Source organism: Lontra canadensis, unplaced genomic scaffold, assembly GCF_010015895.1.
Source record: "Lontra canadensis isolate GAN:19392208 unplaced genomic scaffold, GSC_riverotter_1.0 scaffold125, whole genome shotgun sequence".
In the NCBI taxonomy this organism is placed as follows: domain Eukaryota; kingdom Metazoa; phylum Chordata; class Mammalia; order Carnivora; family Mustelidae; genus Lontra; species Lontra canadensis.
This window is the reverse complement of record NW_022631119.1, coordinates 5,346,081-5,369,448: the sequence shown is the minus strand read 5'-3', so window position 1 is coordinate 5,369,448 and position 23,368 is coordinate 5,346,081. Positions and strand designations below refer to the sequence as shown.

The window sequence follows — 23,368 nt, the reverse complement described above, 5'->3', positions numbered from 1 at the left end:
TAGTTTTTAAGTTCAATCTTTGAGGTGTGTTTTGATCTCAGTATTTATCCATGGATATGTATAACAATAAGAGTGCAGAAAGTGGGAGGATGGAATGAAACTACATAGGAGTAACATATACATCAGTGGAATTAAGTTGCTATAACCCCAAAGTCAATTCTACATTAAGATGTATATGGTATGTAGGGCACCTGGGCGGTTCAGTCAGGTGTCTGCCTTCAGCTCAGGTCATGATCCCAGGGCCAGGGTCCTAGATCAAGCCCCACGTCGGGCTTCCTGCTCATCAGGGAATCTGCTTCTCCCTTTCCCTTTCCCCCTGCTCCTCCGTCCCTTCTCGTGCTTGCTCTCTCAAATAAATAAAAATTTAAAAAGATGTATATGGTATGCTTCAGAGAATCTACTAAGAAAATAACTTGAAATATATAGTGAATGAGTGCTTGCTTCAGCAGCACACATTCTAAAATTGGAACAATACAAAGAAGATTAGCATGGCCCTGGTGCAAATAGGTGATAGGTTAATAGGAGGGCACTTGTGATGAGCACCAGGTGTTGTACCTAAGTGATGAATCACTAAATTCTACACCTGAAACTAATATTATGCTGTATGGTAACTGGAATTTATTTTTTTTAAGATTGTAATTAGTTTATTTATTTGACAGAGGGAGAGATCACAAGTAGGCAGAGAGGCAGGTAGAGAGAGAGGGAGAAGCCAGCTTCCTGCTGAGCAGAGAGCCCGATGCGGGGCTCAATCCCAGGACTCTGAGATCACGATCTGGGCTGAAGGCAGAGGCTTAACCCACTGAGCCACCCAGGTGCCCCTGGAATTTAGATAAAAACTTGAAAAACATATATAGTGAATGAGAAGAGAATCAAAATTTGTCACTATATAAAACAAACTAACACCAAGGAAGGCAATAGTGGAGAAAATGAGAGACAATAAGATATAGGAAACAACAAAATAGCAAAAATAAGTCGTTATCAGTAATTGCTTTAAATGTAAAGGGATTAAACTCTCCAACCAAAAGATGTAGATTGGCAGAATGGATATAAAACAAAACAGAATCCAATTATATGATGTCCACAAGAGACTCACTTTAGATCCCAGACATATAGTTTAAAAATGAAATGATTAGGAAAGATATTGTGAATAATTACCAAGATAGAGAAGGAATGGCTAATACACAAAATTGACTAAATTGACTAATACACAAAATTGACTAAATTAAAAACTGTTACAAAAAACAAAGAGGGACATTATATAATATAATGATAATGAGGTCAATATACCAAGAAGATATATCAGTTACAAACATAAATGTGGCAAACATCAGAGCTCTGAAATATATAAAGCAAATGCTGACAGAATTGAAGGGAGAGACTTCAGTACTCTACTTTCAATAATATACAGGACAACCCGATTGATGATCAATAAGAAAATAGAGGACTTGAGCAATACTAGAGAACCATTGGACCTGCCATATATACCACCCAACAATAGAAAACATTTTCCTCAAGTGCACATGGAATATTCTTCATGATAGACCATATGTTAAGCCACAGAACAAGTATTAAAAATTTTTAAAAGATTGAAACTAGAATTCAATGGCATAAGGAAAACTGGAAAATCAACAGATATGTGGAAATTAATCAATACACTCTTAACTAATGAGTTGAAGAAATCACAAGGGAAATTAGAAAATATCTTTTTAAAAATATTTTATTTATTATTTTTTAGAGAGAACATGAGAGGGGGGAGGATCAGAAGGTAAAGCAGACTCCCAGCTGAGCAGGGAGCCCAATGTGGGACTTGATCCTGGGACTCCAGAATCATGAACTGAGCCAAAGGCAGTCACTCAACTGAGCCATCCAGGCACCCAAAATTAGGATTTTCTAATATCTAATATCTAATATCTAATTTTCTAGTATCTAATATCTTGAGACAAATGAAAACAAAAGCACTAACTACCAAAACTTGTGAGATGCAGCAGAAGCAATAATAAGAGTAGACAGTAAATGTCTATATTAAAAAGATTTCAAATCAACAACTGAACCTCACACCTGAAAGAACTAGAAGAGAAGAACTAAACCCATAGGTACTAGAAGGAAAGAAACAATAAAGATCAGAGTAGAGAAATAAAATAGAGGATAGAAAAACAGTAGGGACAATTAAGTAAACAGTAGAGGAAATTAATGAAGTTGTTTCTCCAAAAAGATCAACACATTGACAAATCATTAGGTAGGCTGACTAAAAGGAGAGAAGACTCAAATATCTACATTAGAAATGAAAGAGATGGAGGTTCCTCAGAATGTTAAAAATAGAACTCTGGAAAACAGTATGGAGTTTCCTCAAGATGTTAAAAATAGAGCTACCCCATGACCCAGTAATTGCACTACTGGGTATTTACCTCAAAGATACAGATGTAGTGGAAAGAAGGGGCACATGAACCTCTATGTTCATAGCAGCAATGTCCACAATAGCTAAACTGTGGAAGGAGCTGAGATGTCCTTCAAGGGATGAATGGATAAAGATGTGGCTCATATATATAATGGAATATTACTCAGCATCAAAGGATGAGTACCTACCTTTTGCATTGACATGGATGGAACTGAAGGGGATTATGCTAAGTGAAATAAGCAGAGAAAGACAATTATCATATGGTTTCACTCATATGTTGAATATAAAAAATAGTGCAGAGGACCACAGGGGAAGGGAGGGAAAATTGAGCGGGAAGAAATCAGAGAGGGAGACAAACCATGAGAGACTCTCAACTCTGGGAAACCCACTGAGGGTTACAGAGGAGAGAGGCATAGAGGGATGGGGTAACTGGTAATGAGTATTAAGGAGGGCATGTGATGTGATGAGCACTGGGTGTTATACGCAACTAATGAATCACTGAACACTACATCAAAAACAAATGGCTAATGAACATAATTAAAATAACTTTCTAGTATATGATAAAAATTTTCAATATTTATAGTACATTCTTACAACTAATAAGAATAGGGACTTTTTTTTTAAAGATTTTATTTACTTATTTGGCAGACAGAGATCACAAGTAGGCAGAGAGGCAGGCAGAGAGAGAGAGAGAGGAGAAAACAGGCTCCCTTGCTAAGCAGAGAGCCCAATGCGGGGCTCTATCCCAGGATCCTGGGATCATGACCTGAGCCGAAGGCAGAGGCTTTAACCCACTGAGCCATCCAGGCACCCCAGAATAGGGACATTCTTATAGTAAAACTTACTCATTGTTTATCTGAAATACAAAAATTAAAATACAAATTCGAAGGGATACATGCATCCTGATTTTATAGCAGCATTATCAACAATAGCCAAACTATGGAGAGAACCTAAGTGTGCATTGACTGATGAATGGATAAAGAAGATATGGTGTGTATCTATGTATGTGTGTATACATATATAGGTATAATATGATGAGCACTGGGTGTTGTATGTAAGTAACGAACCACCGAATTCTACTCCAGAAACCAATATTGCGCTGTATATTAACTACCTAAAATTTAAATTAAAAAATAATTTAAAAAATAAATAAAAATTTTAAAAAAGAAATGAAAGAAGTAATATTACCAAGTTTATAGGAGAGTACTATGAACAATTTGTGCCAGCAAACTGGTAGCCTAGATGAAATGGACAAATCGCTAGAAACACAACCTCATAAGACTGAATCATGAAGAAATAGAAAATCTAAATATACTTAGAACTAGAAAGGAGATTGAATCAGCATTCCAGTACCTTCCAACAAAGAAAAGCTTGGGATCAAACAGCCTCACTGGTGAATTCTTCCAAATGATTTTAGATCTTAATTCTTTTATGGTACCATAGGCATGTATGTAAGCTATGAATTTCCCACTAAAAACATCCTTAACTGCATCCCATACATTTTGATAGGCTTTGTTTTTATTCTCCTTCAGTTCAAAATACTTTCTAATTTCTCATAATTTTTTTGAGTCCTAGAGTATTTAGAAATGTGTTGATTAAAATATTTTTGGGTCCCACATTTCCTTAGTTATTGATTTCTGATTTATTTCCATTGTAGTCAGAGAACATACTTAGCATGATTTCATTTTTTAAAAAATTTATTAAGATGCTTTATGGTCTAGCATATTACTTTGCCTGGAGAGAATAATAGGGCATGCTACCTTGAAAAGAGTGTGTATTCTTCTCTTGGTAGAGTGTTCAATAAATGTCAGCTTAGTCAAATTGTTTGCTAGTATTATTTAAGTTTTCTGTATTCCTGCTGATTTTCTGCTGGATTGTTATATCAATTATTGAGAGTATATTGCTTAATTTTCCAACTTCTATGAATGAATTGTCTATATCTCCAATTTTGTCAGTTTTTATTTTGTATAACTGTGGGTTCTGTTGTTAGGGGCATACATATTCATAATTGTTATATTTTCTTGAGGAAATTACCCTTTTATTATTAAATAATGTCCTTTTTCTCTAATAACTTTTTAAAAACATATTTTATCTGATATTAATGTGACCACCCCTTCTCTCTTCTGGCCAGTCTTCATATGATGTATCTTTTTCCATTTTTTTCACCCTATTTCTGTCTACTGATATGGTTCAATTTATGTCTGCTAGTTTGCTATTTTTCTATATGCCTCGTGTTTTGTTTTGTTTTTTAATATCTAACTTGTATTTGTTAAGCAACAATGTATTAGGCATCTCCAAGGAAGATCTGGGGTTTATCTTCTTGTTTATGAGTTTGGTATGCTGATTAAAATCATTAGATGCTTTTTAAAAATTCTTTTTAAAATTCCAGTCCATATACTAGAGAAGGGGGGAAGGGCAGAGGGGGAGAGAGAGAGAGAATCTTAAGCAGGGTCCACACCCAGGATGGAGCCCAACATCAGTGCTTGATCTCACAGCCTTGGGATCATAACCTGAGATGAAACCAAGAGTCAGCAGCCCAACCCCTGATTGCACCATCCCGGCATCCTTGTCAGAACTTTTCAAAGTCCCTGTCCCTGTCTTATTTTCCAGTTCTCCCAACCAGTTTCATAGCCCTAGGCAGATGTGATGCTGATATTCAGAGTGACACCCCTTGCTATTGTTTTCAGTAATGCCCTGAGGACAGACCTTTTCCAGAGTTTCAAATCAGGCGAGTCCCCTCTGATGACTACCAGACCTCACAGTTTCTGTACTTTCTAGTGTTGGTTGAGAACGAAGGAGAGTGACCCAAGGTAGAATGTCACAAATTCCACCGCTCTTAGTGAAGTTCAGTAGTGTTTCTTCAATAAATGCTTTTTAGTTTGTCATGTAAATTCAGTTAATTTATAGTGTTCTAAAATGGTAAATTTGTTTGCTTTTTTTTTTTTTATCTGAGGGAGATTTACTGAGATCCTTACTGCACCATTTCAAACGTCCCTTCTTAGCAGTTTCTCATAGGGTTAAATGTACATATGACTTAGAAATTCCATTCCGAGGTATTTATCCTAAAGAAATGAAAACTTATGTTCACACCAAAACCTGTACAGTAATGTTTGTAGAAGCTCTATTCATAATCCCCAAAACTTGGAAACAAGGGAAGGACAACTCACAGAATGGGAGAAAATATTTGCAAATCATATATCTGATAAAGAATTTATATCTAGGATACAGAAAAAAATGCTTATAATTCAAAAATCAAAATATAAATAAATATATTTATATTTTATATATAAATATATAATATATAAAATATATTCAAATTACACAAATCAGGGGCACCTGGGTGGCTCAGTGGGTTGGAGCCTCTGCCTTCGGCTCAGGTTATGATCCCGGGGTCCTGGGATCGAGCCCCGTGTTGGGCTCTCTGCTCAGTGGGGAGCCTGCTTCCTCCTCTCTCTCTGCCTGTCTCTCTGCCTACTTGTGATCTCACTCTCTCTGTCAAATAAATAAATAAAATCTTTTAAAAAAATTACACAAATCATATAAATTTATAAATTATATAAATAAATATATATGAAAGTATATAAAAATATATAAATATAAGTAATTACAATTTGGCAAAGATTCTGAATGACTCTTCCACCAAGGACAATATACAAATGGCCAGTAAGCACTTGAAAAGATGGTCAACATTATTAACCAGCAGGGAAATGCAAATCGAAATCACACTGAGTTACAATTTCATACCCATTAAGGTGACTAGATTTAAAAAAAAGAGATAATAGGGGTGCCTGGGTGGCTCAGTGGGTTAAGCCTCTGCCTTTGGCTCAGGTCATGATCTCAAGGTCCTGGGATGGACCCCTGCATCGAGCTCTCTGCTCAGCGGGGAGCCTGCTTCCCCCCTTTCTCTGCCTGCCTCTCTGCCTACTTGTGATCTCTCTCTCTCTCTCTGGCAAATAAATAAATAAAATCTTTAAAAAAAGAGAGAGAGAGATAATAGGTGTTGGTGAAGTAGAGAAATTGGAATTCTCAGACACTGCTGGTGGGAGTGTAAAATGGTGCAGTTACATGGGTTAACAGGCTAGTGGTTCCTTAAATGATTAAACGTAGTGTTCCCATATCACCCAGCAATTCCACTTCTGGGTGTGTACCCAAGAGAAATAAAAAACATGTTCAGACAAAAACTTGTAAATGGAGGAGTACCTTTGATGGGTGGGGAGGGCCAATCTGTGCAGCTCTCCACTCACACTGTAGGAAGATGGCTCAAAGACTTCTCCTGATGAGGTGGGCACCCCTTACCTCCAGGGCTCTGCAGAACCCACAGTACAGTCCTGGAGGCCTGACATGAACAATATACACCCACCAGAGTCTCTACAGTGACTTTTAACATCCAGGTGGACCTGACTTTCAAGACAGAGCTGTCAACAGTGAGACACCAGTGCTTGTGGGTTTCCATGCATAGTGGTGTGGCCCCTGCAGTTTTTTTCTCTCGGGCCAAGGCTAGAGAAGACAGTGGCCGAACAACATGGAAAGGTGGTAATGACCAAGGTGGACATTAATGACCACACATTATGAATATGATATATCAGCTGTTCCCCAATGTGCTGGCCATCAAGAAAGGGACATGGGACACAAGTTTGTAGGTATCAGGGACAGTTGGAAAGCCTCCTAAAGAAACCAATCGACTGACAAACAGGGAAGAGTCCTGTTTCCTCTTATCCCCTGGATCCCCATGGTCCCAGGGAAGGACTCTGGTGGAACTCACAGCCCTTCTGTGCCTTCCCTTCCCACTTCTTCCCTTTGACCCCCATGGGCCCATGCTTTGGAGACCAGGCCTCTAGACATAGGAGCCTCTAATATTTTCAACCCAGTTGACTGCCCATAGTGGCCACCAGAGGAATGGTACTGCTGCTAGTCTGGAGACTGCCATCTTCCCACCTTTGTCTTTCCTTCTAGGGCTTGTTGCCATTCTCCCAAGATCCCTGGAGAGAGCCCTGGGTCCAGCCAGAGTGTTACTGTTCCAGCAGTAACAGCCTGGTTCTCATCTCTCTGGTCCCTTCTGATCTGAACCCAGGTTTCTGGCTCATTTGCTTCTTGTATTTTTCTTTCCTGCTGTTTTTGTTTCGTTTTGGTTTTTTTGTTTTGTTTGTTTTGTTTTGGTTAAAAAAATTTAAGGAATAAAAAACCCTCAAAAGTAAGAATAATATATAATTCTCTCATTTATTATGTTTATAATAAAGCTTTATGTAGGGGCACCTGGGTGGCTCAGTGGATTAAGCCTCTGCCTTCGGCTCAGGTCATGATCCTAGGGTCCTGGGATCAAGCACCACATCGGGTCTCTGCTCAGCAGGGAGCCTGCTTCGCAACCCCCCCACCTCTGCCTGCCTCTCTGCCTATTTGTGATCTCTGTCTGTCAAATAATAATAAAAAAAAACTTTATGTGATTACTACCTCCTGCTGTGAAGAACAGACCCTGGGCTTTACAATAAAATTATCCCGTAGCTGCCTCTCACTCCCCCACCCAAAGAGCCTCTTTCATTTTTTCCTTCTAGGCACAAAGGCAGAGAATAGCTTTGGGCTGGGGGAGCCCTGCAAACCCATGACTCTGGAAGGCTGGGGACACTGTCTTCCCTCACCATCAGCTGGCCCTTTGGTTCTCTGAGCAGGAGGCTTAAACTGTGAACAAACCAGACCAATCAAACTAGAGTTCGAATTACCCACCACCCCCGCCCCCCGCCAAAAGATAGTTAAATTTATAAATGGATTTTTACAACAGCATTATCCACAATAGCCAAAATGTGGAAGTAAGTGTATGTCCATCAACAGGTGGAGAAGCAAAATGTGGCTGTTGTGGGATGAATTTGTCTCCCCAAAATTCATATATTGAAGTCCTAGCACCGAGTACCTCAGAAGGTGATTTGGAGATTGGGTCTTGAAAGAAGTAATTAAGGTTTAGTGAAGTCATGAATGTGGGCCCTAGTGCAATAACTAGTGTCTTTATAAAAAGAGATTGGGGGCTGGGGCGCCTGGGTGGCTCAGTGGGTTAAAGCCTCTGCCTTCGGCTCAGGTTATGATCCCGGCATCCTGGGATCAAGCCCCACATCGGGCTCTCTGCTCAGCAGGGAGTCTGCTTCCTCCTCTCTCTCTGCCTGCCTCTGCCTACTTGTGATCTGTCAAATAAATAAATAAACTCTTTTAAAAAAGAGAGAGAGATTAGGGGGCACCTGGGTGGCTCAGTGGGTTAAGCCTCTGCCTTTGGCTCAGGTCATGGTCTCAGGCTCCTGGGATCGAGCCCTGCATCGGGCTCTCTGCTCAGCGGGGAGCCTGCTTCCCTTCCTCTCTGCCTGCCTTTCTGCCTACTTGTGATCTCTGTCTGTCAAATAAATAAATAAAATCCTTAAAAAAAAAAAAAAAGAAATAAAAAGAGATTAGGACACAGGCTTGCCCATACAGTAGGAAGACCATGTGAAGACTCAGGGAGAAGAAACAACCCTGCTGACACATTCATGTTGGATATTGAGCCTGTACAAATACGAGGAAACACCGTTCTGTTGTTGAAGCCACCACTCTGTGGTACTTTGTCACGGCAGTCCTTGCAATCAAATCCAGTGGATCAAACACAAGGAATGAGGTAGTGATCTACACTATAACTGGGATGAACCTTGAAAAACATTCTGCTAAGTGAAAACAAACAAACAAACAAACAAACAAACATAACATAACCCAGTCACAAAAGACCACACACGTTCTATGATCACATTCAGATGAAATTCCAGAATAGGGAAATTCAGAGATGAAAGTAGATTAGTGGTTGCTTATGGCTTCAAGGACTTGGGGGTGGGGGGTGGTCTTTTTTTAATTGAGTTGTGCTTATGTGTAAAATTGTTGTTAACATTCCTGAACAAGTTTCCTGTAGGTATATATTTCTAATTCTCTCGCACAGATGCCCAGGAGTGAAATTACTAGATCATAGTATAGACCTGTGTTTAATTTTACAAGAAATGCCAAATTGTTTTATATAGTAGTTGTGCCAGCTTATACTCTCAGAAGTGATACGTGACAGTTCCAGTTTCTCCACAGCCTTGTTAACATTTGACATCGTCTGTCTTTCACATTTTAATCATTCTGGTAGATACGTTGTACTTACTATTGTGATTGCTTTGTGTTTTTCTTGGTGACTTGAGGGCTCATGATAATACCATTCTTACAAATGGGTAATCCCCAAATGCTTTTAGACCCTGGCTAGAAGTCAGTCAGTTGCTCTTCTTGAGCTGCTGGTTAAGTGCACACCCTAACTACCTCTCTTCTTGGGCAGTCACACTGCAGGACACTGTACACGCACCCTAATTGCCCCAGCACCAGGTACCAACCAGGGACAGCCCCTCTTCCCCAGAGCCTGCTGAAATTATTCAAAGTCACAGTCCTAAGCCTGCTTACCTTTGCCTCTTTCATTTCTTCCCACAGAAAAAGCAATAAAAGTGCTTGCCCACTGTTCTCTTCTCTCCTGTGGCCTTGTGTGTGACACTGGCACTTTCCCAGAGCGACCCCATGTGGCATGCTGTGTTCTCCCCTGGGAACTGTGAGTATAATAAATTGTAAAATTCTCCATTCACTCTCTCTTGATCTGCATCTCCATAGCTTACCCAAAGTAATATGGTTTAAATACTCATGATGTGAACTTTTTTCTTTTTCTCTTGGTGTTTTTTTGGCCATTTGTCTATCTTTTGTGAAGTGTCTGTTCATATCTTTTGCCCATTTTTTGGTTTTGATTTTCATCCTATTAAGTTGTTTGAGTTCTTTAGATATGCTAAAGAGAAGCCCTTTTTGGATGTATGTATTATAAATATTTTGTGTTAGCCCATAACTTAATTTTCACTGTCCTAATGGTATCTTTTGATGCTAAATTTTTCATTTTGGGGAAGTTCAATTGATATATATATATATTGTTAGGGCTTTTTGCTTGCTCCAAGGTCGTAAGGATATTCTACCATATTTAATTTTAGAAACTTCATAGTTCTTTTATGTCTTTGATTCACCTCAATTTAATTTGGGGGGATGGAGTTAGATATAGGTTGAGGTTAATTTTCCCAAGTTTATCCCATTGTTTCAGCACCATTTTTTGAAAGCACCATCCTTTCTTGCATTGAACTGCCTTGGAGTTTTTAAGGACAATTAAATGACTATATGAATATAGGTCTATTTCTCGATCCTCTATTTTGTTCCACTTATCAATTTATCATTATACCAATACCACATTGCCTTGATTTTAGCTTCAGAGTAAATTAGCTTGAATTCCGGTAGTATAAATCCCCCAGCTTTGTTCTTCTTTTAATAATACCCTGAAGTATTCTAAGTCCTTTGCATGTCCACATGTTTACAATCAACCGAGCAATTTCTGAAGTGCCTGTTGGGATTTCAGTTCACTTCCATTAAACATACAGTTCAATTTGAGGAAGATGGATTTCTAAACTCAGCCATGATTATGGCACATCTTTCCATTTATTTAGGCATTCTCTAGCTTTTCACAGCAAAATTGCGTAATTTTCAGGTGTGTGTTTTGTTAAATTTATTCCTAGTATTTTATGTTCTCTAAAAATGGAACTTTTCTCTTTTAAATTTCATTTTCATTTCTCTGCTGTAATATAAAAATTCAAATTGGAGGCATATATCATCCTTGGAACTATAAATCTTTCCCACAAAGAAAACTCCAGGTTCAGATGACTTTAATGTCAACTGGACCCAAGATTTAAGAAAGAAATAATACGACACCAGTATCCCTTTCAGAAAATAGAGAAAGAAGGAACATTTCCCATTTCAACTTAACACTGATACTAAAATCTGAGAAAGATATTATGAGGAAAAAAAATCATAGACCAAAATCAGTAATAAGCATAGACACAGGGGCACCTGGGTGGCTCAGTGGGTTAAAGCCTATGCCTTTGGCTCGGGTCATGATCCCAGGGTCCTGGGACTGAGCCCTGAATGGGGCTCCCTGTTCGGGGGTGGGGGGGAGCCTGCTTCCTCCTCTTTCTCTGCTTGCCTCTCTGCCTACTTTTTGTGATCTCTGTCAAATAAATAAATAAATAAAAATCTTTAAGCATACACATAAAAATCTCCAAACCTTCCCCCCACCACAAACCCACAATTAGCAAATGGAATTCAGCAGTATATATAAAGGATAATACATCATGACCAGGTGGGGCCTAACCTAGGAATTCAAGGCTGGTATGACATTCTAAAATTAATCAAAATAATTCAGTATCTTAAGGAAAGAAACCAAAAGATCGTGTCAGTAGTTGCTTTTTATGTATTTGGCAAAACTCGATACAATTCATGAGGACTCTCGATAAGCTACGAATGAAACAAAACTCTCCCAGTTTGAGAAGGGATGTGTACGAAAATGAACATCTAACAGACACCTTGTGATGAAATATTCATTGGTTTTTCCCTATGGTCAGAAACAAGGTGCTTCCATTCAACACTGTCCTGTTACGTGTATACGTATAGTGTAGAGCAAAACAAAAAGCATGCCCATCGCACCCTCACCGTGTATTTCCAGTCTACTCCAAGAGTCAACTACTTCCCATCCTCTTGTTTGTTTTGAAATTCACTTCCATATTTCCAAAGTCTGTGCTTTTGTTAATTCATCAGTTTTAGGTATTAGCTGCTACTGAGTGGGAAAGATGAGGGTTTAATGTGTCTGAACAACCCGTTCTCTTTTCTTTCTCTCATGCTGCTCAGTTTCCTGATAGAATCCTTCAGTTGCCTGCCTGGGGCTCTCACTTAGGCTTCTTTGGCACACGCGCCCTCTCTCATCCCCGCTTCAGGCCTGCCAGTCCAGGGACCCAAGGTCCAGCCTTTCCTGGAGTAAACCTCCAGCCAGGCTGGAGAAGGGGCTTGGAGCCTGGAATAACAATTCATTCCTTCACTGCAGGTCAGGTTCAAGTCCCACTTAGTGTATGAATTGATTTTTGTGAAGCCGTTCTGGTAGTCCACGTTTCCAGCCCTCCCCTTCAGATCGGGGCACCTGTGATCTCTCAAGTGTGAGAATCCGTTTGGGCTCCCCTGTAGCTCAGGCTCAGTTGGGTTGATGAGCAGTTATCAGCCTCTCCCCAAAACTGTGTTGCTCCTATGTCCTCTCTCCTCCTGTGTCCTTGTGAATGTCCATCTTGCTTTCTTCTCTCCTTACTCTTATTTTAGCGAGTTCCGGGGGGGGGGGGGGGAAGAAAGGGTAACATCTCCACTCAACCTGTCATGCTCCTCTGCAGAAGAATCACCCCCATCTCAAGGACCTGTGACTACTGTTTTTCCTTATATTTTCTTCCTAGCTCACCTTCAAATATATAGTGACATTCATGTATTTGTTCAAGAAATATTAAGTGAAAGTCTACCATGTGTAGGCACTGGGACTTGAATTGTGATCAGGTCACAATCCCTCGCCTATAGGAGGTTCCAGTTCGGAGGAGGGACAGGCAAGCACGTGAGAAAGCCTAAGGGGGCGTAAGTGCCAAGCAGAGCAGGTACATGGGGCCAGTGGAGCACAGAAGGGTTCCTTCCCAACTTGGGGCATTAGGGAAGGCTGCCCAGAGGGAGAGCCCTCAAGAGAGAATGGGCATTGGCCCAACCAAACACATTCATGCCCCAAAAAGACCACATGGAGGAGAGCCAGAGACAGTCACAAAACCCAGCCATCCCACTTCCTCTCCACAACTCTCATCCCTACTCTTGGGGACTCTGCGGGGCAATCTCCTCATCCTTGATACTCCCTCTGAGTGTGAGGAAGGCAGGAATCACCAAAGACACAAATGGTCTTCTGCCTACGCTAGGAAATGTGGGTGGTGAAATGTGCGGGGGCTTTATTTTGTGGTCAAGGGCCAGTCTGTGATTCGATTTCTGCTCTTTTCCCCAAATTTCTAGTCATCTGATTTGAATTCTTTGCTTCTCTCTCAATCTGTAACCCAGGCCTGTACCTCACCCATTCATCTGTCAGGAGAGCAGGAGGGACAGAATAGCCTATTCATGGCCCAGTTTTCTCCAAAGGAGTGAAACTTTTAGGAAGAAATTGAACAGATTTAATCTTGTATATTTATTGAGTAAACCAATCCTGGGTAAAGAAAAAAGAACACTAGGTTTGGGGACAGAATTTGGGAGGTGAGAGAAGTCCCCTCCTCTCCCCTCCCCTTCCCCCACAGGGGCTGGGTCACTTATAAAACTCATGCTCCTGCTCATCCTTCTTGATGACGGTCTTGTACGCTTTCTCGAAGTCCTTTGCCAGAACAATGTAGCGGTTCTCACGGACTGCCAACATTCCACTCTGTTGAGGGATGACAGTTAAAATCTATTCCCCAGCCCTAGTGATGGTGGGGGAAGAGAACAGGCCCCAAGCCCCAAGGAGACAACGTAGGACACGAGGATGGCGGCAGAGTGGTCTCAAAAAGGAAGGGTCTTCATACAACCCTGCCTCTAAAAGAGAAACCCTCACTCACCTCCTGACAGATGGAGTTGATATCAGCTCCCGAAATCTTATCAGGTCGGGCCACATCTGTGGCAGGTGAGTTAAGGAAACCATTCCCTGCACAAGAGGGTAAGTGCCTGGAACCAGAAGTCATCCTCAAGCTGTCCTTGTCACCACCCCCATCGTTGGACCCTGGTGTCCTGCCCTGCACAAGGTGGGTCGCGGTGAAGGCAGAGGTGGTGATGAAGATCCAGTCCCCACTCCCAACCGGGACCCTCCCCTCCCTTCTAGAGCAGGATACAATCTTCCAAGTCAACCTCCTCAGAGAGATTCATCTTGCTGGTGATAGTGGAGAAAATCAATCTCTTCTGGCGGCGGTCAGGGAGTGGAAATTCGATTTTACGGTCAAGGCGTCCTGGCCGCAGCAGGGCAGGATCCAGAGTGTCTGCTCTGTTTGTGGCCATGATCACCTGGCATTGGGGACAGGCCAGCTCAGACCTCTGTGCCCCCCCCCCCACACCCTCCTTCCTGTCATGATACCTGCCCCCATACATGCCAGCCTCCACTTTTCCCTAATTCCCATACCACACCTCCCCCTGTCCACCCTGAACCCCGAACCTTGACGTTAACGTTCTGGTCAAATCCGTCCATTTGATTCAGCAGCTCCAGCAGGATTCTCTGAACCTCCCTGTCAGCTAGAGAGCACAACACAGTCAGTCCTAGGCATCCCGTTCAAGCCTGCCCAAGACCCCAGGCCCTGCTGAGGCATCACTCACCCCCCGTCTGGGCATCAAATCTCTTGGTGGCAATGGCATCGATCTCATCGATGAAGATGATGGCAGGTGCGTTCTCCTTGGCCAGGCGGAACACGTCCCGGACCATACGAGGGCCCTCGCCCAGGTACTTCTGTACAAACTCTGAGCCCACGACCCGGATAAATGCAGCTGATGTCGGGATGACAAGGGTTAGATGAGGAAGGGCCTCCCACGGGGCCGTGCTGCTTTACTGAAACTGAGAATCCCCTGAAGACATCCCTTTCTTTGACACCCACTCCAAGTAACCCAGCCATTCTCTCATTCCCTGGGGCAGCATCCCAGTTCCTGCTGGGAGAACCAGCCATCTGCCTGCTCCCCACAGCAACCCAGCAGCCCAAATCATGAATCCTACCACAGATGTGTCGTTTTTGGCACAACATTTAAATACCAGGACATCATAAAAAAAAAAAATGCATCTGTGCTTCAAAAGCCCATATGGAGGAAAACAGAGACATCTGTGGAATCTAAGACAAAAAACAAACCCCTGGATCTCCACATGTTGAAAAAAATCAATAAGAGAAAAAAGAGATCTGTGGGGTGCCTGGGTGGCTCGGTTGTTAGGCGTCTGCCTTCGGCTCACGTCATGATCCCAGGCTCGTGGGATCGGGCCCCACATCAGGCTCCCTGATCAGGGGAGCCTGCATCTCCCTCTCCCACTCCCCCTGCTTGTGTTCCCTCTCTTGTGTCTCTCTCTCTGTCAAATAAATAGAATCTTTACAAAAAAAAAAAAAAAAAAAAGGAGATGCTGTCCATACACTACGGTATCATACCACTTCACTGAGAGCTTGGAGTTCTGTTTGGTATGGAAAAGGACCCACTTCTGAATATCATGCAAGAATCCAGGACCCCAAGCACATATTCTAATTAACCAGCAAGTGGCAATGTGGCTGAAGACAGGCTTGTTCTGGGCCTCTCCTTTTGAACTTATTTCTTAAAGTCTAACTTATTTGTTAACGACTAGATGTGGCTCTGCGAGGCATGGATCAACCCCCAGACCCCTCCTTTCAGCCACCGCAGGGAAGGGAGCCACACTGTCCACGATGCAGCCCTGTGGGTCTTCTGTCCTCTAACGTGGAGCCGTGCACTTGGCTGGCCTGCCCTGCCATGCCCTAACATCCAGCATCCACAGCTGGCTCAAAGTGTCCCTCCTCTGCGATACCTTCATTACGTGCGGGCTTGCTCAATGGCAAACCTCAGGGTATCTAAACACATCCCAGGGTCTGCTTCCGCCACACATTTCTGTGGCTGCTCTGCAGGTGTCCATGCTGTTAACTGTGAAATCCCAACTTCTGAGCTCCCCGTATCTGACTTGGGTCTTGGTCTGTCTGCCTTCCCCACACTCAGTTGCTGCAGTGCCCCGTCCCCCTGCCTCCCCTTCCCCATCCTCCCAATCTCTTGTACTGTGTTTCAGTGAAAATCTCCAGGTCACTGAATTATAGCGCGTCCCACATTCACTCCGTCTTCTCCTGACCCCAGTTCTGTGAAGGTCACCATTACTCACCCCCACCATGACCCAAGGGAGGAAATGGAAGTTGCTCCTGACCCCTCCCACTTGCCAACCCCTTCTAGTCAGTCAGTAAATCCGGTCACTTCTGCCCCTTGATTCTACCTTCTCTCCAACTACCTCCAAGGCCTTTGCCCAAGGCTACAACAGTCCTCCCGATCACTCCAAAGTCTTCTGATTGGCTGTCAGATTTCTCCTCCCTCCAGTTCACTTCCAGCTGCCAGGATCATCTTTCAAAAAGCTAATCTGATCATACCACTTCTCTAATGGGGTGGCCACTGGCTACATGTGGCTGCTGGGGAAATGGAAATGTGGCTGGTCCAAAATGAGACAGGCTGTCACTGTGAAATACTCATTGGACTTCCAGAGACTTAGCATAAACAAGTGTAAAATATCTTCATAGATGTCCACATAAAGAAAACAGGGTACATACATACAGTGGAATATTATTTGGCCTTAAAAAGGAATTCTGTTTTGACACCTGCTCCAGCATGGATGAGCCCTGAAGACAAGAGGTTAAGTGAAAAAGCCCGTCACGAAAAGACGAACGTTGTACGATTCATCTACTTCTATGAGATACTCCTATATGATAGCCAAATTTATCGCCACTGAATGCAGAATAGAGGTCATCAGGTTTGGGGGCGAAGGGGTCTGGAGAAACACGGAGTTAGCGTCTAATGGATACAAGTTTCAGTCTGGGACAACAAACAAGTTCTGGAAATGGGACAGTGGTAGAGGTTGTGCAGCACTGTGAATGTTTTTAATACCACTGAATTATAGACTTAAAAATTGGTTAGGGGCACCTGGGTGGCTCAGTTGGTTAAGCAACTGCCTTCAGCTCAGGTCATGATCCTGGAGTCCCAGGATGGAGTCCCACATCAGGCTACCTGCTGGGCTGGGAGTCTGCTTCTCCCTCTGATCTCTCCCCTCTCATGGTCTCTCTCTCTCAAATTGAATAAATAAAACCTTTAAAAAAATTGGCTAAAATGGTAATTTTTGTTACATATATTTTATTAAAGAAAGTAATAGGAAAAAATTTCAAATTTTCTATCTGCTACCTGTTCAAATAATGGTATTTTGAGGATACTTGTTATATAAGATTTAATAGGTTCACCTATTTCGTCTAACTTATTTAAATAGGTACTTAAAATTTTTAAATTCTAGATGCAGCTTGCGTCGTATTTCTATTGACCCCTGCCTGTCTAAAGCCACCCCGCTCTCAGGACAATGTGCAAAATCTGAGATTCATGCTGAGACTATATTTACAACCTTTCTGAGTTCCCCAGTCTCACCACTGGGGTCCTGCCAAGCACAGCCCTCCTTCAGCCAGGCCCCCAACATTGGCTGACCAAGTACCACAGTGAGATTACTGGGCAGGCGCTGGAAACATGGGAAAGAACCAATGTACAAGGTCCTGCCCTTGTGGAGTTTAGTCATGGTCTACTCACGACTCACTAAATAAAAGTTCTTTCCCACCCCAGGCCTTTGCATATACTACTCTGGGATGCTCCCTCCCAGCTGCGTGCCCAACAAATCACTCATGCCTCGCTTCCTCTGGGAAGCCCCACCTGAGAGGCACAGGCAAAATGGACCTACGCGCCCCCCTGTAAGGGCAATCCCATTTCTCTCCCTGCTTCTCCAGGGCATCTGCTGCTCGGCAGACTGCTCCCACTCGACCTCCCCTGTAACTGTGAGCCCCTCGTTCACTCCTTTCGAGTATAGGGCCTCCCTATGATTCCTGGGACACTAAGCACGTTCCAGCCTCCCCCAGACATCCTCAGGACTCACTCTTGCACGTATTTTAGGTCTTTATGTAAACGTTGCCTCATAAACGTCTTCCGAGACCACCCCCCCAGTTCTGCCACGCAAAGTGGCCGCCATACTATTCTCTACCCCCTGGTCCTGCTTCCTCTCATCGCACATTCGGCACCACGTGATCTCTAATCTGTTCACCTGTTTATCTGTTCAAGTGCATCCCCAACTAAGACATCACCTCCACAAAGAAAGAAAACTTCGTTCTGTTCACTGCCACGTCTCTGGCACCTAGGACACGGCTTGGCACACATCAGGTATTCAATAAATAGTAACTGAATTCTAAGTGTTTCTTTTTCTTTTTCCCCAGTCACACCGGGAGATTCTCCACCACAGGGGACACGTCTGAGCTCAGCTCAGGGCCTGGGAGAGCAGAAGTCACAGGAATCTCTAAGCAAATGAACGTTCGTGACAATGGCTGACATTTCTTGTCCACTCTCTACGTGCCAGGTATGGATCTAGCTTTATATTGATTTAATCCTCTGAGTAATCCAGACAGATAGGAAACAGGAGTCAGAGAGAGACTAACTTACTGAGTAGTGACATACACGAGCTTACATAAATGGTTGTAGGGGAGGCAGATCTCAAACCCACTCGGCCCAGAAAACCCACTGCTTAACCACTGCCTCCTACTGCCCCCCAGCTCGCATGTTAGGATTTTAAGATGTACTGAGCTGATCCTCGGCTTTACAAACAGTAATATAGCGATCTTCAGACATTTTTGTCTGGAATCTATGATAAGAAATACGTAAGAATTACGTGTATAAGAAAAAGAGGGTGCCTGGGTGGCTCAGTGGCTTAAGCCTCTGCCTTCGGCTCAGGTCATGATCTCAGGGTGCTGGGATCAAGCCCACATCAGGCTCTCTGCTCAGCAGGGAGCCTGCTTCCCCCCCTCTCTCTGCCTGCCTCTCTGTCTGCTTGTGATCTGTCAAATAAATAAATAAAATCTTTAAAAAAAAAGAAAAAGAATACATACATAAACAACCACAAGCGTGTGTGTGTGTGCAACAGGTTTCGACAAAGTCATATGAGCTCCTACTATGTGGGATGGACCCTGATGTTTCCGGTTTCATTTTCTTATATGCTGGTTGCAACCCATGAATTTGAACTCATGGTTACTGATGGGTGACAACCCACTGAGAGGCAAGTCTTCTGTGAGACGAGGGAGCTGAAGCACGAGGCAGTGAAGCCACCTCCCCAAGACAGCACAGCCAGTAAGAGTCACCCTGGGGCTTTGACCCCACAGCCTCCGTTCTTAATCACCACACCTCGTCACTTCCTGGGGAACATGAGAAAGCAGGGGGTGAGGTCCCGAGCCCAGAAGGCCAGAGCTCCAGGGAGCGGCTCACCTGTCGTGTGATGAGCCACGGCCTTTGCCAACATGGTCTTCCCGCAGCCGGGTGGGCCGTACATGAGGACACCTCGGGGAGGGTCGATGCCGATCTGAAACGCGGAGGTAAGGGAGGATGAGCCAGGGAGTCCCACCGCCAACTCGAGGCCCAGGGCGGGGGGCCCCTCCCAGCCCCTCACCTGCTTATAGAGCTCGAAGTGTGTAAGCGGGAGCTCCACAGCCTCCCGCACCTCCTGCTTCTGGATGTCCATGCCCCCGATGTCTGCATACATCACGTCTGGCTTCTGGTCTGGTGGGAGAGCAGAGCGGAGGCTCCCAGCCTGGCCTCAAGGTCCCCTCAGGCCCACCGGCCCCAGGCTTCCCCTCCCACCTGAGGTGAGCATCATGATGCTGCTGTCGGCCTCGGGCGGCAGCACGTCCACCAGGGCGTTGCTGTGTTTGTGGAGGGCCACCGAGGCGTTCGGCTTGAGCAGCTCCCGGTCAATGGTGCTCAGGATGCGCACGTAGTAGTTGGAGCCTTTGGGAGACGGGGCGGGCGGTGGGGGGCAAGTCAGAAGTGCCAGAACCTCAGAACCATCTCCTCCCCCGAACCCTGCAGTCGTAGTAGCCGCTAGGCCACTGGTATATTTCACTCAGACCCAGAATGGCCCTCCTGGCCTCTAGTCTTGCATTCCCCTAGCCATCTCCATGTTCATGATGACAGTTTCCTTGTCCATCTTCAGCTCCAATAGTCTCGTGAGCTCCAGTCCTAGCTGAACAGCAGCCTCCTGGACTGCGTCCCCCAGCATGTCCCCAGGGTCTCCCTCACTCACTGGGTTCCAATATGGTCTCGGTATCTTCTCTCAAACTGTGCTGCTCCTCCTGGGTCCCCGTCTCAGGGAGGCCCGTGGTCCCTAGTCACCAGCCAGAGTCCCAAGCCTCATTCTGGACCTTTCTCCCCGGCCCTCCACAGCCCATCAATCCCTACGCAATTCCCCTCAGCCTCCTGAATGTCTCCAACCAACCTCCTCTCCTTCCTCACAGAAGCCCCCTGATTCAGCCTTCTGCTCCCACCTAGGTCTCCGCACCAGACTCCTCCCTGCTTGCCCAGCCCCCATCGACCTTCTGCTCTTATAGCAGTGATACACACCTCTGTCTAGCATCAGTCTCTCTCCTGACCTTCAGACCTGGCTGTCTAGCAGCCTCACAGACCCCTCCCTGTGAAGTCCAAAACTGCCCACACTGCCTCCCTCCAAACCTATTCTTCTGCCCATGTCAGCATCTCAGGGACAGCGCCATTGTCCCCCTAAGTCCTACAGGTCCAAGATATACGCCTCATTCCAGGTTACCTCCCTCCCTTCACCACCTCACCTCCAGCCCAACAGTCCAATTCCAGGCTCAGTTATACACCTTTCCCCACCCTTCCAGAACATGCTTGGTCCGCAGGAGTAGAGGCCAAAAGCAGGAAATGACAGATAACACACAGAGATAACACCCATCATGAGGGCAGGGCCTGAGCCCGTGTTAACAACAGCAGCTACCACATACTGAGTCCTACCAGAGCCCAATCCCTTCACACTTCACCCATGGTTTCAAATTGCAGGTCCCAACTCAGTAACTGTCACATGAAATCAATTTAGAGGATCACATCCCGAACACAGTTTAAGACAAAACCAGACTAGAATGGAACAGGAAACATCAGAGTATGTGACACACAGTAAGGCTAAATATCATTTGATGAGACTTCCAACATGTATACGTATGCCACTGACCCTTGAAGACTGCAGGGGTTAGCAGCGCAGAAACCCCCAGGCAACTGAAAATCCATACATAACTTGACTCCCTCAAAACTCAACTATTAATAGCCATTGACCAGAAGCCTTACCAATACCGTAAACAGTCAATTAACATGTGTTTTTTATGTTTTATCTATTACGTACTATATCCTTACGGTAAAGTAAGGCAGAAAAAATGTTACTGAGTGATTCGTAAGAAAATACGTTTACAGTACTGTACGGTATTTATCCAAAAATCCGTGTGTAAGACCCACACAGTTCAAACCTGTGCTGTTCAAAGGTCAGCTGTACATGTGGGTATATACATATACACGAACACACACAAAACATACACACACGTAGAGAGCGAATGTGAAATATACGTCTACTCTTATATCAAAGTTAGAAAAACACCATTACGTTGCTTTGCCTTGTTCGCTCTTCTAAGACTCCAGCACACTTCCTGGTCCGTGACCAGAAAGAGTTAACCGACCCTGAACGAACAGATGAGCGAATGAGGTGCCCCCACCCACCCACCCGCCTGTGCACCTGTGGTGGAGCCCACAATGGCTGTGTTCTGATCCACAGCCTCCAGAAACTGCCCGATGACCAGTGGGATGCTCTGGATCCGCTTCACCTCTTCCTGGGCGTGGAGGAATTCCTTCTTCAAATTCTTCTGCTCATCCTTGATGTACTCCTCCTGCACCTCGAGGAACTCCAGCTCTTGCTGCAGCTTCTGTGAGTGGAGAGGGGTAAGGCAGACGGCTGGCTCTGGCCCAGCTGAGCCAGGCGGGAGTGGAAGGTATGGCATGCTGGGCCCTGTGCAGGGTCCAGACTGGGGGTGACGGTACCTTGTAGCGGCTGTACAGGTCCTCCAGGTCCTCGGGCTCAGGCCCCAGGAAGGAAAGGCCAGTCTGGGGCCGTGACACAGACAGTGCTGGGATCTCATCCTAGAACAAGAGAGAAAACTCAGGCTGGAAGAGCATCTCCTCATGAAAGGATCTAGAGCATCCTCCCCACTCCACCATGAACCACTTGAGGCTCCTGACATCATTCAGCCCCTCTAAATAGACCCTACAAGCCTCTCAGCCCCCTAAATGGGCTCCTGATGTTACCCATTCCCAGGGTCACCTGACTCTCAACGAGGGCCTAAAGGTCACATCAACTCCTTACAGGACTCCAAGGCCTCTTAACCCCTCAACAAGTTCCTAGTATCATACGGCTATCTCATTCGAGGCTGTTAAAGTCACCTTCGGACATTCCAACAATACCCAGTTTTCCCCCAAACATCCCTCATGTCACAAAACCCAAACTCACATGAGGTCCTTATGTCGTCCAGTTCCCTACGTCGGCCGCAAACATCACGCGGCCAGACCACTGATAATACGCAGCCCCCCAACACCAGTCAAGCCCCAAACGTCAGTCAGCTCCCCCGCCCACATTGAGACATCATTCGGCCCCCGGCACATCCGCAGCCCCGCCGGGCCACCGATGTCACTGAGCACTCCTGGCTAGCCCCCGAAATCATTCCGTGCCAAAGAATCCGGAACGTCACTCATTCCTGCAGCCGCGCGTTCTGAGCCTTACTGCCCTCCTAACATCATTCAGCCACCGAGCCAGGCCTCGGGGCGGCACAGAGCTCTCCACCGCGGCCTCCAGAACCAGCCAGACCTGGGCCGGAATTCCCGCAGCCACTCAGCACCCCACTCAGGTGGGCCTCGCCCTCTCCCCGCGAGCCTGGCCTCACCGGACCTGAGCTTTCTCCACCAAGATGCCTATTTCCTCCATAGTGACCAAGCCGACCCCTGTGTGGCTCAGCCAGATCTAGTCACCGCTTCCGCCGACGCTGACGGAAGACCAGGGCCTCAGTGGGTTCTGGGAAACGTAGTTTAAAATGTCGCTAGAGCAGGCTGGGTTGGGCCGCAAAGGATGGAGGGAAGGGAAGCCTTCGTCCTCGACTCCGCCCCCAAGACTCGCCAACGCGCCCTCCTTACCAGGGCTTGGGATAGTGCGCTTGCGCAGTAGTGCGTGGAGGCAGGGCCTCGAGAGACGTCTGCGCGGGTTTTTTCTCGCCAGGAGGAGGCTCTGCCTCGTTGCTTTTTCAATTGAGGAACTGACAGATCCGTCAGGGAGAGCGTTCTGAGCCTTACTGCCCTCCTAACATCATTCAGCCACCGAGCCAGGCCTCGGGGCGGCACAGAGCTCTCCACCGCGGCCTCCAGAACCAGCCAGACCTGGGCCGGAATTCCCGCAGCCAAGTGCTGGTGGCTCTCCAGCCCCATTTA

The 23,368-nt window shown here is 45.2% G+C and overlaps 1 protein-coding gene and 1 non-coding gene across 2 annotated transcripts; one reads left to right on the top strand and one right to left on the bottom strand.

The window, feature by feature from the left end:
• Positions 1 to 433: 433 nt before the first annotated feature.
• On the top strand, positions 434 to 537 carry LOC116857795. The gene has a single exon (XR_004380803.1). It is a non-coding gene; the product is annotated as a U6 spliceosomal RNA (small nuclear RNA).
• Positions 538 to 13,456: 12,919 nt separating this feature from the next.
• PSMC4 (proteasome 26S subunit, ATPase 4) lies at positions 13,457 to 22,942 on the bottom strand. The gene is made up of 11 exons (XM_032841831.1): positions 22,836 to 22,942; positions 21,935 to 22,033; positions 21,633 to 21,819; positions 19,700 to 19,846; positions 19,509 to 19,618; positions 19,328 to 19,421; positions 14,624 to 14,791; positions 14,466 to 14,542; positions 14,149 to 14,317; positions 13,879 to 13,934; positions 13,457 to 13,706 (listed from the first exon to the last, which is right to left on the bottom strand). Exons 1-11 carry the CDS (start codon positions 22,869 to 22,871, stop codon positions 13,593 to 13,595), a joined length of 1,257 nt encoding a protein of 418 aa, XP_032697722.1. The 5' UTR covers positions 22,872 to 22,942; the 3' UTR covers positions 13,457 to 13,592.
• Positions 22,943 to 23,368: the final 426 nt, after the last annotated feature.

Excerpts from the sequence above, each read along its gene's own strand:
- PSMC4 (XM_032841831.1), bottom strand. The coding sequence starts at position 22,871 with ATGGAGGAAATAGGCATCTTGGTGGAGAAAGCTCAG. Across the intron at positions 19,847-21,632 it reads CATTGTGGGCTCCACCACAG|GCTCCAACTACTACGTGCGC; the intron begins GTGCACAGGCGG and ends CGTCTCCCAAAG. Across the intron at positions 13,707-13,878 it reads TCAACTCCATCTGTCAGGAG|AGTGGAATGTTGGCAGTCCG; the intron begins GTGAGTGAGGGT and ends ATCCCTCAACAG.